Source organism: Schistocerca serialis, chromosome 7 (assembly GCF_023864345.2).
Source record: "Schistocerca serialis cubense isolate TAMUIC-IGC-003099 chromosome 7, iqSchSeri2.2, whole genome shotgun sequence".
NCBI classification, from domain to species: domain Eukaryota; kingdom Metazoa; phylum Arthropoda; class Insecta; order Orthoptera; family Acrididae; genus Schistocerca; species Schistocerca serialis.
In genome coordinates, this window is record NC_064644.1 from 374,377,099 (window position 1) to 374,392,268 (window position 15,170).

A 15,170-nucleotide genomic window follows, 5' to 3' on the forward strand; every position below is an offset into this window, starting at 1 on the left:
TTCTTTTGTTTAAAAGTTTATCTTGTGTTACTTTGTCCAAAATGCAACAGGAATTTGTGTTTTAGTGTTCATATGAACAATTACCACCCAAAAAGATGCACGTGTTGTACGTAACGAAAAATACATATTTGATGACGCCAATGCACAGCCAATGTAAATAAATTATTTTGTCTTTTGTTTTTTAACCTACAAATTGGCATTTTTAAATCTATAAATATTGTGGTAGGTAAATAAAAATAATTAAAATCAAATGCATAAAGATTCCAAATGAAAACAGTATGACAAAAATGGGTCTGAGCTCTATGGGACTTAACATCTATGGTCATGAGTCCGAAAACAGTATGATAAGGAGAAAAAATAAGTGCAAATGAAAAAGGTAACACAGCGATTAAAATGACTTGCAAAGAATTAGAAATTTAATGTCACTGTGTGTCGACAAATTACTCGCAAACCAGGGCACACCAGGGTGAATGGCTGCAGGGTTGCCACCTTGGACCTTAACCTGTATGGTTGCTTCACGTAATAATGTACATAGAAGAGTAAATGTTGACACTAGTGTGTGAAATGACATGATGTTTTATTGAAATCAAAGAAGTGCATAAAATGATCAACAGATTGCAGTTCATATGATACAAAAACAATAATTAAAATAACAATTTTTTAGCAAAAATGATGTTCTTGATAATAAGTGCTCAACATGTTGGCCATCATTCATCAACAATCCCTATAGTCGAGCGACAGTGTTGTGAACAACACTGTATTGCATATCAGTAGATATGGTGATAGATTGCATCAGATGTTGTCTTTTAGCATCTCTAATGAGGTCAGACAACTTCCAGCTTCAGGTAACCCCACAACTGATAATCGCCTAGATTGAGGTCTGGGATGTGGGAGGCCAGGCATGATGGAAATTGTGGCTCAGCACACAATCCTCACCAAACTATGTGTGCCAGGTATCTTTCACACTTGTAGTAATATGGAGTGGAGTTCCATCCTCCATAAAAGCCGTACCTTCCAACAAGTGTTTATCAGCCAGGCTTTGGATGATGTGATTTTGTACCTGTGTGCTAACAGTCTGAAAAGTAGCACCCCACATTTCCTTGAACAAATGAATTCTATCATGATTGATGTGGTAAATTTACACCACACAATGACTTTCTCATCATTCAGTGGAGTGTTCTGCAACAGTTCTAAGATTTTCAGTAGCCCAAATTCTTTAGTTGTGGGTGTTGACGGATCCTGGGATTGTGGAATGGGCTTTGTCTGTCTACAACATGTTAGACAACATTTTTTTGTAGTGCCCACATTGCAAATGGTGTCTGTGTTACAAGATCAGTGGCTAACAATTCATAATGACACTGGATTTTGTACAGATAGCATTGGAGAGTACTCCCTAATGTGTGGAATGGTGGTGCAATGTGCGACTTCATGAGTGCTACCTCACCATGTGGAGATCAACCCGCTGAAGTCTGCATTTCATCCTCGACTGTCCGAGCAGCAGTAGCACTTGGGTCTGGTTGTCCAAGTCAACATTCCACACTTTCTGGTGCATCTGACTCCCTCCCTCATTACAGCACATTCTCTCACTACAGCTCATTTGATACACAATTCTCATGCAACGTGTTGTTTCCCAGATCCATATGTTGGCCAATTTTTGCACTGTTTTGCGGTTCTGGAAGATGCCATGTCATTTTAGGCCTGTGTGTTAAATTTTACCCCTCTGCCTACATTATTCTGTGAATTCATCCATTTTCAAATATTAATGGACTTTTGGGTCAGTGTGTGTAAATGGAAATATATGTAGGTTGCTGGCTACTTTGCAGAAGTGAAGCTTTCTGCCCCTCAGATAGAAAACTATATGAGAATAGATCATTGCTTGCCAAATATAAGAGGCAGTGAGTCGTGATCAAGTGCATAGAAAAGGACTATAACATCTGAGCTGCAGCACAGACTTAAATGAAGATTAGTTAGAATTTGGCAGGACATGTGGACATAGTTGATGGACCAAGGAAGTTGTTTTCTAGATTGAAATAGTTAAGAGAAGTCCAAGATGGTGATGTAAGCATAGGGTTGGTTGATGACGTTAGAAAACATACAAGGACAATATGGCTGTGTACAGCTCACGACTGTAATGCTTGGAAAAGTGTAGAGGAGGCCTTTATCCAGCATTAGCTGTCAAATGATTTGCTGCTGCAGATTGCAATTATGATCCATTCAGTAAGTCTTTTACGTGTCAGGAATGTTATCTTAGCTGTGAAACTGGCTAAATTGAAACTGTTTGCTCTCCAGGTCCTGCAGTGTCTCCTGGAGGACAACCTCAGAATCCACAGTGGGGCCCTGGCCCAAATGTCAGCCCATCTGCACCACTCCCTACTGGGGGTGCTGGTGCTTGGGTTCCTCCAACTGGGACTCCTCAACCAGGACCACCTGCTGCCCCTGGTGGAGCTCTGTACCCTACACTGCGTGAGTAGCTTCCAGTGTTATATCCACAGTGTTCTGGCATCTGCAAGAATATAGAAAAGTTGCAAATCAAATAACAGTATGCACTGGGATAGATTGCTACTCACCACAGGGAGGAGGTATTGGGAGGTATTGAACACCAGAAAATCACGTGTAATAGTAGAGTGTTAGATTTTTAGTTATCAGACAAAGTCTTTCATCAGACTGCATGCCCCCCCCACACACACACACCTCTATGTGGTGAGTAGCACTCTCTCATAATTAACACTGTTATTTCATCTGGGGTCTTCCATTATTTGTTTCAAATGAAAGTTAAAACAATGGTGTGCATCCTTAACTGCTGCCTATTTATTAAAATAAAATGTTGACATTCATGTTTGATTTTTACTGTCAATAAATATGGACACATACACTTCTTTAAAAAGTTCTTTTTAACTGGAAAAATAAAAAGCTGTTTGGCTTGTTGTGACATGACCACTACAAAATATAAATTTTTTGGTTATATAAATGTTAGTGAACTCTGTGATGCTGCCCATGGGTCTCACTTCTTTAATGAAACAATTCCTGAAGGATGGAACTGAGGGTGGGATACTGCTCTTGTGTTATAAACATATGACATTCTTTAATAAAGCATCAAGGTGGTAAGAGTCTATCTGTTTGTGATGCAGTGAAAAGAGGATGACATTTGATGTGATTGTGGACAAGCTTTATAGACAGATTTCTGCAATAGACATACCAAATTTTCAGTTGATGTACTTGAATTCTCAGGCACATCAGCTGGTGGGACAGGATGCCCTGAAATTGAAGATCTGAAATAAAATAAAATCAGTAAATTTCAGTCTGAGGAGTTAATTAAGTAAGACAACATAAAATTATGCTCATGTCCCTCAAAACTGTTATCTTTTCCAATGGCTTATCTGTTTTTTTTTTTAAGTTGATGATCTAAACTTCAGCATATGTGACTTCATTTGTCACGACATGAACTGTTGAATTATTCTCTTTATTGTGTAAAATAAATTTGTTTAAGCAAAGGACAAAGGGTTTATACATTAAATTGTAATGGGAATTTGGTGGAGAGTCAAAAATAGACAAATCTCTATGGAAATAATGTTCAGCATTTCTCCTTGCGTTTGTTGCCTTAATTGTCTTTAGTATCCAGATGAATGATTATTTATTGGTCTCTTATCTTCTGCTGCACAATTTTTAATTTTTATTTACATGATAGATTGTCATCCACTGAAAGATTTGTAACTGCATGTTGATACAATAAATTTACAAGTCAAACATGTATTAAAGAAAACTGAGAAGTCTGCTTTAGGTTTTCAGTATACATATTCTTCTAGGAACAGTCAATAGAAATGATATCTAATCTAATGCAGTGCATTTCATATGATAACCCAGCCAACAAATAGGTAGAATAGCAACTGCTTATTTTCTGAATCAGTAGAGAATCTACAATATGTAAGAGTTTGGTAGGAATTCAACAGGCAAGATGGAACAGTGGTAACAGTGGTAACAGTGCTGGGTTGTTCCGAAGAAATGGGCCCAAATTGTCATCTGGTATTCTTATTTTTGTTTACTGCAGTTTTCCTAATCACTCCAGAGGAATGCCACCATAAATCATTCAGGGAGATCATAGTCAATTTCCTATCATATCTTTGTCCAGCGATGATATAATGCATGTCACATTGGCCTAATTTTGAAATTTTTTTTATCCAGCTCCAGAGTAATTTTTTTCTTGCACTTCTCCTAGTCTTCAGTTTGGAGCAATTTTTCTCTAACACTTACTTGCCTAACCTGTATTATCCTTGTCTTTCCTTTGATAAAGAAACTATCTGTATTTTTGAAAGCTGGCGATTTCGTAGTTTATTTTTTTAATATCTTTGCCCTAGGTGCTGTGAGTCATAATTATACATTCGTCTTCTTTACCCATTGTCCACAATATGATTTTGCTTGAAAATTAAACTGTTGTCTTTTCATTACTTTCTTCAATGCGTCTTTTAATTTCTTTAGCAACTATATTAATATTCTAACTTTTTTTGTTTCATGTACTTTTAAGGGATACAATTTCAGTGAACTCTCATATTTCTGTTCAGATATACCCATTTATTATGGTTGCCATAAGTTAATGACCGTGATGTATATCAGTGTGAATTGTGCAACCCATCTTCATAAAATTTCTCATTAGTTTTGTGTTTGCTACTGAGGCAACTGCTTGTTGGTGAGCAGTGAAGCTGTAAATTGTGTATCTATTTCTCAGCAAAGACATAATTCAAAGAACCTTAGTGCAAATCATTGTGTCTTGAATGCAGTTAACTGCCTGAACTCCAGTTTTACTCTTCTTAGCATCAAAAGCTTCCACTGCAAACTGCTTAGCTAGAATCACAACTTCATAGAAACTGAGGGTATCTGATTTTTCAGTACTTCATTCATTTGTTTTTGTAATTTGTCATCTGAGAATGCACAGTAATTTTACTATCAAAAAGTTTAGTATGTAACAAAACAAATAAAATCACAAATCAACTTACATCTTTTACTACATTTTTTACATAGTCACCAACTTTCTCAATACATTTTTGCCATTGTGGTCACAGTTTCAGCATGCCCTGTTTGTAGAAGTCCATGTGATTGGAGTATAGCGATCTTCAGACTGCTTATCTCACTTCTGCATCTATCACAAAGCATTGGAGGGCCAGAAATTTCTTCACGGGACCAAACAGATGAAAGTCCGACGATGCAAGGTCCGGACTGTGTGGTGAATGCTATATTACCTCCCACCAAAGTTTAGTGATTTCCTCATGAACAGAAGCAGCATGGGGGTGAGCATTGTCATGAAGAAGTTTCACACCGTTAGCAGTAATATTCTGGCATTCGTCACGAAAGGCACAACACAACCAAAGTTTTAATATAGGCTGCAGCATTCACAATGGTTCCACATTCAGCAAGTCCACCAGTAACACACCATGCAGATCTCACAATACTATCCCAAGCACTTTCCTAGCAAGTTGAGTAATTCAGAATTTTTTTCGTAATGTGGAACCAGCATGATCCCATTCCACACAGACCTGCTTGGTTTTGGGCACACAACTCATCACTAGTAACGATTCCTTTCAGAAACATGATGTAACACATTAAGTGAACCAGGCTTGTCATTCACTGGCCCTTGTGGTTGTCAGTCAGGCTCTTAGGCAACCAGCGAACACTTACTTTACGAAATTTCAGTGTGTCATGAACAATATCATACACCGCACCATAGGAAATCTTGAATTACTAAGATAAGAGTCACAATTGCCCACGCCAGTTATTCAAAATTGCTGTCTCAGTGGCTCTGACATTCTGTGGGGTTGCAGCTGTTACCGGCCGCCCAGAATGTGGCGAATCAGTAAATTTCACACAGTCCTCTTGGAAGAATGCACACTATCTGGAGACATTGTTACAGTCCATACAGTCGGTACTCCACATGCCACACATGTCCTTGTGAATTTCACTCAGTTTATGCCCTTCGGCCCACAAATACTGAACTACACATCGCTGTTCTTCACAAGTTGATGACAGTAACATGCATACCATTTTTGTTTCGTAGTTCAGGGTTCTTTTGATAGAACTGAACACAAAAACAAAATACCCTCTGTAGCGCAAACTTCAAACTACATTGTCATCAAATTTCAGCATTCCAACTGCAATACCAGGGAAGAAAAAAATTGTAGTGCATTGCTTTCTGATCTTCCCTCATACTTCCTGAAAATCACCAGAGTAGCAACTGCAATCTGTTTTCCACAATGTTCATTAAGTCATGCATATGAAGATTGAAAAAGCTCCATGTTATAAATAACATTTGTAAATGGTGAATTGCTGTCTTGTCAAAAATACACTACAAGAACCCCGACTGTAGTAAAGTTGTGAGGTATGTAGTTTACTACAGCAACCAGCGCAAGTATGGTTTTCAAAAGTTTATTGGTTCAAACTGTTATTGGTTTCAGGTTTACTGCAAATCCATCCACAGATGGATTGTACAGATTTTTTTGCTTTCCTTCTGAGGCCTCATTTTGTAGTCATTATTAGTTTTGTGTGGTAGTGTAGATTCCTGTGTGACAGATTCTTCATATATTTGTGTTATACATTTTAAAGTTGACAGATTGTGGCATGTGTGCTATGTGTAGCAGGAATGATAATTTGTAGTTAGGCAGTTTTGGACTATTCCTCTCTTCCTTAAGAATTTTTTTTAAAAATGTTTATTGGTATGCTAGCAGCTTCCCATGTTTACCACAAAGCTAACAAGTTTTTATTTTCAATACAGCACAACCCATGTTTGCTGAGGGGACTTTTGGTGGTGCAAAAAATATTCGAGATGCATCTGACAACCAGTACACGCAAGGATCTCAGGAGTTCACTCCACGTTATCCAGTGTACAACTTTCAGCCACCTCAGCAATGATTTTAAAGAGGAAGAACATTTTTTTTTTTTACAATAATTTGTATTGCTCTGAATGTGATACACTAACATAGCTAACATCTTTTGTCTAACATGCAATACCATACTCTTGTAAATGGCACAAATGTTTTCATTTTTATCATCTGGTTGTTGGGACAAGCTTTTTATAATCTGACATAACTTCATAAACATCAGTGAAAACTCTTATACCAGGAATCTCAGATTTTTATTTGCTTTGAATACTAACTTAACAGATTTACTGCTTTTTATTTCTTTTACATGTGTACAGAATGAATTTTTTAATTATTAACAGCTTTGTAGAAGCTAAAAGTGTGCATACTGTTCTTTTTATACAAGCATAGTCAAGACTGTTCACATATTTGTATACAAATTACTTTTAAGACTTTCTTTCAAGCTAGGAAATTGTTTTATAAATGTTGCAAAGACCAAATATGAAAGAATATGATGATACACGAATGTGAAACTGTTAAAGTAAGGTACCATATAACTTCATCAATATTTCATCAAACAAAGTAAATAAATACTTATTAAACTGAGGAACTTTACCCTTAAGCCTTACCCTCAGGTTATCATGTAACCCTATTTGTTTTTTGCTGCTGTTCTGTCATTTCCTTTTCTGGTATACTATGTAAAATATTCCATTTCACACAGCATCAAAAAACTTTTCATTTACTTATGTAGATCTGCTGTTACAACTGTTTGTCTGTTCTGGTACACATATTAGATGTCAAATTGATGCATCATACTCACAGGCAAAATTTAATTGAAATTAATCTGCTTCTCTCAGATCCATGTTACAAGTAATAATGAAAACGGGGCAGAGAAAATATGGTATATGTTGCATCTTATCCCTCTTGACACCAATGAATAGTTTCGTGATGTGTATGTGTATGTTGTTTGCAAGTTATAGTTTCTTACAGAGAAATAGTCATCATGTTAGAAGTGGTTAGTTTATCTTATGTTATTGCTACTTAATTTTATCTTTTAAATATGTAGTGAGAGAAATTTGAAGAAGCGTGTGCCCATGAATACCACACTTACAGCAACTACAATATTTTTTCATGTGTGGCTTACAGAGTACTAATTGAACCTGATATTTTACAAGCTTTTGTTAATATTATTAGTTATTTATTATTTGGGAGAAAAACCTTGTAACTTAAGCCACAAATTAAAATTATTGTATGCTAATGCTCCTTCCTGTAACTAATACTTCAACCTCCCTTAATATTCCTTTTCCATTTTTTGAAATGTGGAGATCAGCCTTCCTCAATTATTTTTGTCAAGCCAGCATCACAATAAATCTCTCTCTGCTTCTTTCTCCTCTTTTATGGCCTTCCATTTTCATTTTATCTTTTTCATAGTTTCATACATTCTGCTCATCAACTGTTTGAGCCAATAAAAAACTTTAATATTGTCAGTGATACCATGTTTCAAACACATTTTTTATGCTCACTAACCATGCTAGTTTTTCCATGAAAGTAGGACAAACAAGAGAGGAGTAAGTTTTTTCTGGCAGCTATACCGTTACGCCAATATTCTGAGTCTGATAATCACTACTTTACTGTGAAAGCTCTCTACAGTGTAGTTCTTTCTGCTTTCTTGCATACTACTAGCTATCTGTTGGCAGATATTTTTAACTGAGCAGATGAATGTTTGAGGAGGGCCTCTATACAGCCTTCCTTCCAGTCTGTGTTAAGTGAACCTCATGAATCTTCCAGTTATTTGACCATGATGCTGATAAAGATGAAATAGTCCTTGAACATACATATCCTTATGTATAATACTTTGTACACATGTGTGCACCTAAACTTTTGTTTTACTAAATAACAGATCTGACCCTTATTCTGATTTTATACTCATTCATTTCAGTGAGTGCGAATATGTTTATAAGCACAAACTTTGTATAGGGCATTCCACAAACATCAATGAAAAGTAAGTTGCAGAATCCCCACTATGCAGCAAAACCAAAGCAAATAAGTTTTCAGTGTGAACAAAATTCTAGACATGCACAGTTTATTGTTTTGTAATGTGTTTATTGCTTGTTATGTAGAAACGTAGTAAGGGTTTTGCTAAGCAGATGTACCTAAATTATCAAACATATTTTGAGAAAATTTTACAAGATATGACAGCTTATAACATGTCCATAATTTGGCATGTTTTATTATGAAAATAACTGAATGTTCCTACATTTATCAAGAAAATTAACAAATATCTTGCATGATTCATTAGATCTGAAATGGCTTGCATAATTTAATTTTTGTTATATGTAGAGCATTTAAAATATTATAAATGACTGAAAATGAAATAACTGACTGATGAAAATACTCTGATTTCTCACTGTGATCTTATATTAGTTGCTTCTTTACTTCAGAAATAATTTGTGATGAATGAATCTGAAACTGGAAGAAAAAATAGTTATTTTTGACTGAAAGATCATAGTCTATATTCTTATGTTATAGATTTTGCTCGTTATTTGTCCATTTGTTTTTTGATTAATTCAGTGTATTTCACCATACTGGTAAAAAATGTTAATAATTATTCAAATTTTAACTTCATGGTCCATTATTGTTATACCTTTTAATAGTCATAAATACAAAAGCTCGTGTTTTAACTCTGCTCAGAGAATTATGTTTTTAGTGACAAAATGATATATAACATATATTATGAGATGGAATTTCTGACCAGTAAGATGCACTAAAATTTTTAGTACTGCATATAGATACACACAAAAATACAAAAAATTATCGCATCTTTTGGAACTATTGGTTCCTTACTCAGGTAGGGAAGAGGTACGGAGGGACAGGAGTTGAATGTTGGAAAGGAATGATAGGTTCTCAGACCCCAGGATGAGTGTGACCTGCCAGTTGTGAGGACAAGGGAGACAAAGATGTGTCTACCGGCTGTACTAAAATTTTTCATCTCCTGAAAATAGGAACTGGCCAGCAATTCTGCCTCATAATTTTATAGCTTTCACAAGTGAACTCTTCTTTTGATACATGTAATGTATGTTGGTAATCATAATATATTTTATGACCTGTTATGATGGATCCATGATCCACTTGTCTCGTTTGTAGCAAGCAAGCTGTACTGGCACTAACGAATTTTTCTGCTTCATACATATCTGTTTCTATAACTTAGCAATAATTTTGTGCATTAATAAGATTTATGGGTTTAAGATTTACTCAGCCTTTAAATGCATACTAACAAAGCATTTACCATGTTTTTCAACAGTTAACCGAGACTTGAGCACAGATATCTTTTTAGATTTTTGTAACTGATCTGTATAACTTGACATTTTTAGAGTTTGTCATTATCTTGTCACTGGTGACATGTTATCTGCTTTAGCTTGGTACTAGCTAGTAGCTTGTGTTACTTTAGAATGGTTGAATTTTTGTGTGGAGTGTTGTTCCCACACATAATTGTTTTATATTGCTTTTCACCTTTTGTTTGCATCACTTATATTTTGATATGTAATATGACTGTTCAACTGGTCAGAAATATATGTATACTTCTGTTATTTGTCATTATCTAATTTTTATTGATGCAGGACTCTGCTCTGGAATTACCAAAGCAGGATACATAATAATATGAGTTATAAATGGGCAAGGGCACAACTTTGGTGCTATTAGTTCCTGTTTTGTATGTTAGCCATGTAACGTGAAGAACCTGTGGTAATAAGCACAAATTTTGCAAGAATATGGAAATTAAGGCTGTAGTTATTCTTGATCCAAGGATACACTTTTATGCCACAGCAAATCCATGCACACTATTCACACTTTTGAAGTCTGTGGGTTTGGATACTAAGCTTTTATGAGAATAACAAGACTTTGGTGAACATTTTGCAGCTATATGTTAAATGTGACCTTAAAGAAATAAAATGCAAATTTCCAAAGCATCTTATGAGTATAGCCTTCTTAAATTAATGTTTTATCCATTTCTTTGACACAACAGTGCAAACCTTAGTCAGGGTGTGTATATCATTCAAAAACAAAAAAAGTGTTTTACTTGAAGTAATTTAAAACTGTGTTGCTTCACTGAATTTAATTGCTGTTGCAAAGAAGTGTAATATTAATTTGAATTACTTTGTGCTTTGCTGATGAGAGAAGGTTGATAGCAACACAATATAGGTATATATAATAAAGCTAAGTATAAGGCGCTAGTGGCTCGAAGCTTGGATCAGTGAAAGGACTTTGAGAGGAGAGAATAGATGTATAAAGATGCCAAGGAGGATAAATAAATCATTTAAAATTCTTGATAAAATTATACTCAGTATGCTTCCAGAATGAAATTTTCACTCAGTACTGGGGTGTGTGCTGATATGAAACTTCCTGGCAGATTTAAACTGTGCTGGACCAAGACTCGAACTCGGGACCTTTGCCATTCGCTGGCAGGTGCTCTAGCACTGAGCTACCCAAGCACAACTCACGACCTGTCCTCACAGATTACTGGCGAAATTAAGGTTATGAGGACATGTTGTGAGTTATGCTTGGGTAGTTCAGTGCTAGAGCACGTGCCCGCAAACATTAAAGGTCTTGAGTTTGAGTCTCAATCTGGCACACAGTCGTAATCTGCCAGCAAGTTTTATACAGAATATAGTTAAAAAAAGCAGCAGAGAAATACAGGTAGTATGTAAATTCCAGAGTTGCTCTGTCAATCTGATTACATATTAACATATGCGATCAGAATCAGGAAATGTAATAATTCATCTTACACAAATAATTTGCAGGCTTCTATGTATTTCACAATAAGGATAATTTATGCAGTTATTTGTGGCACCTTCCCATGTTCCACTTGGAACCAGAGCATGAAAAAAATGATGAACTTTTTTATATATTACTCTTGCAATTTGGGGATATTAATGCTGAAGGCTGTAGTGACAGACAAAAACTCACATGAGATATCCTCGGCAAAATTGTAGTGTGTTGTAGCAAGTGTAAATTAACTTCTGGAGGAAGCCATGTGGATACTACAACACAAAAAAAATATTAGATCACTTTGTTATTATTTGATCAATATAAAACACTTATCTCGGAAGCAATCCATATCCACAGGAATGTCATATACCTGTTTCTGTCAATGAATTGTATAACTGTTTTCACTTGATACAGTGCAGAATGACAGTCTCATTTAAAGGTACACTTGACTATAAATTTTGATATTTGGTCTGACTAATAGTCCGTTAGGTGACAACTGGATCGGATAAGTGAAGACGATGCTGATGTAGTAAGCGATGATTACTGAGTGGATGAGTAGACTGCTTTGTGATGTAAGTAGTCTTCCAGCAGCAGTGGCATGTGGAACTTCATGAGGGTGTGTGTATGCTAATGTCTCTTTCATTGCTGCATCGGGCAGTGATTGTCCTTACTTACGGTTCCATCATGAGGTACCAACTTTGACATGGAACCTCATTCTTCAGATGACACCACATTCCTCCTCCCCAAACCTCTGCCCTGTTATTGTGTAAGATGTATCATGTGACAACGGGGCAGGCCTGAATTTGGATATAGGTGAGGAGACAGAGAGTGAAACGATGGCCAATGGCAGCTCCCTGTCCACACCCCAGTATGCATCTTGTGAACGACAGGGAACACCGGCTGAAAAACTGGCCACAGGATGCACACCTGCTTCCAGTGATACGACGCTGTGACCAGGTTGATTGCAAGCGGAATTCTAGGGACATTGTGACGGTCGTCTGGGGGTGGCACCTCCATGAACATCAGTTGAGGTTGCAGGACCGGCAGCAGCGGTGGTGGTGCAACGTCAGTCTGCATCAGCACCACTCTGGATGGCGCCAATCGTGACAGGCAGAGAGGTGAAAATGACTGCTGTTGCAGATTCCAGTGGTGACTGTGGGCAAAAATTCTGTTACAGAATCTCTGACATAAGAGCATCACAACTAGTTCTAGTGATGCCAATGCAGCTCTGAGGAACAATGAATGACATAAAATGAACGATCCAAATCTTGTGTGATGCTACCATGTTCACAGTGCTATTTCTTGCCAAAAATTGTAAAGAAAACTTCATCCTGTGGCTGAAACTTACTTTGACTCAGCACAACAATCTGTTTCTGTGTGGGCTGCAGAAGCTGCAACATTGTATGGTGACAATGACCGTGTAATAATTCTGCTGCCAACTTCTTGTTTCATCATAAGGAGTGGTAGAAGAAAAGGCTTGCTCCCATGTGTCGATCGAATGTTCGAACAAACTGTTCAGCTTCACTATTAGACTGAGGGTGAAAAGGAGCAGTAGTTACATAGTGTATGTCATAGTTGAGCACAAAACTGATGAAAATCAGTGGGCATGAATTGTGGTCCCATTGTCAGATACAAGGACCTCAGGAATACTTTAGAGACAAAAAATAGAAGACAAAGTGGATACAGTACCTGCATTAGTGCTGGTGGATGTCATGGGGACTACAAAAGGAAATCGACTGTATGTGTCTACTGCCATCCATCATGTGTTCGAGAATGGACCTGTGAAACCAATGTGGTATGTTGCCACATTCCTGATGGACAAACCCACTGCAAAAACGTTGCAACAGAGCAGATTGATGTTCCGCACACACATTGCAACTAGTTATCATTTGGTGAATTTGGGCATGCGTGCCCTGCCAAGTACAATAACACAGAGTTGGTTTGTGCGAACTATGCCCCAGTGACCTTAGCATAACAATGACGAAACCTAGTGCTGGAGAGACTGTATATCGGCATTCTCTGTCTGTAGCAGCAGTGTACCTGAGCAAGTGCATAGTGTGTGACCATGTGAAAAGTAGTGATGTGCCACTGGATGAGGAATTTTTAACTACATGGCCACCTATAGTGTACATGTTGCAAAACTACATGAAAAGCAAGGTCAGAAACAGTTGCTCCAGCAATATGCTGAAAGTCAAGAGGAAATTTCTGAGGAATTTCAAAATCCAGAGTATTGACTTGAAAACATGATTCATCAGATGAATCAAAAGCTGTCGGTACCGGCTGTTAACAGAGACAAGAAGTCAGTATTCAAATGTTGTGCAGTGGGCCTGTGAAACATCTTGTATCTATAATTAGACAATAACAGAACCCAACATTGCTATCCTTCCGTGATGGGACAGGCTTGGCAGGATAGAACCAAGCTGTTGAAGGCTAATGATCTCTAATCAAATAGAACTTCTGACCATACCGATCTTGATGAAACAAGGTAACACAATAGATATGACAAGTCTCTTTTTCAAGCTGACTAATTGCACTACTTTATTGAGAGTTTTTGAGGCAAAATCAGTGGGTCTATCATAGGAACCATTTCTATGGGAGAGCCCAGCTCCACTCCCATAAACGGATGCATCTACAGTTAACACGACAGGCGTAACTGCACCAAAATGATTCGGTCATTTTGACTTCACAGTGTGTCCTTTAACTGCTGAAATGTGTTCTGACATTCTTGAGACCAGCACAGAGTGAACATCTTTCCCATGCACCCAGTTTGCAGATAATATAATATGTTGGCTTCCAAAGGATGGACTATAACTCTTTGATGTTGTTGGATGCTGGCAAATTTTTAATTGTAGAGTGCAAAAAAGCAGGATGAATACCCTGTACAGGAGGAGGAGCACTTTTCCTTGTTACACTTTGTCAGCTGCAGAAATCTCTAATTTGACAAATGTTCTGCAAGCATACAATCCACAGCAACAATAATATCATCCAGGTACTTTGTACACAAAGGGACCGGGGCTGTTAATTGTTCCAGGAAACATTGAAAATAGCAGAAGCTGAAACACTTCCAAAAGGTAGTCTTTGAAACTGGAGCAGTCCCAGGTGAGTGTTGATCACAAAACATTGCTTGACTGCTCATCCAGTTGTAACTGTGATTATGCCTCACGTAAACCAGTCTTGGAAAAGAATCTGCCCTGTCCCAATCTGTCTGTTAATTCCTCCAATCGTGGAAGCGGAAATAAACCCCTGACATTTTGTGGACGGTATCTTTGAAATCGGCACACAGTCATAAACCTCCTAATGACTTTTTTTGGTATAACTAGTAACTAGGGCGATGTCCACTGATTTGCCGAAATGGGTTGTACCACCACATTGTCTTTCCATCGTTGCAGTTCCTCAGCAACCTGCTCACTTCCGGTATGGGGGATATGCTGAGCATGGTAAAATCGTGGTTACACACTGTTTTTAACAGAAGTGTGAGCTTAAATACTGTTTGGTAACACATTGTCTTGTATGCAGAGGTTAAACAAATCATTTAAGTCTAAACCAAAAATGTTTGCACTACTT

General features: G+C 37.2%; 1 protein-coding gene across 1 annotated transcript in view; it reads left to right on the forward strand.

The window, feature by feature from the left end:
* The window catches only part of LOC126412219 (arrestin domain-containing protein 17), a 44,976-nt gene extending 34,547 nt beyond the window's left edge, over positions 1–10,429 (forward strand). The window contains exons 7-8 of the mRNA XM_050081706.1: positions 2,290–2,463; positions 6,758–10,429. Coding sequence (XP_049937663.1) covers positions 2,290–2,463; positions 6,758–6,894 — 311 coding nt within the window. The 3' untranslated portion in view covers positions 6,895–10,429. The remainder of the gene's footprint in view (positions 1–2,289; positions 2,464–6,757) is intronic.
* The last annotated feature ends 4,741 nt before the right edge of the window (positions 10,430–15,170 follow it).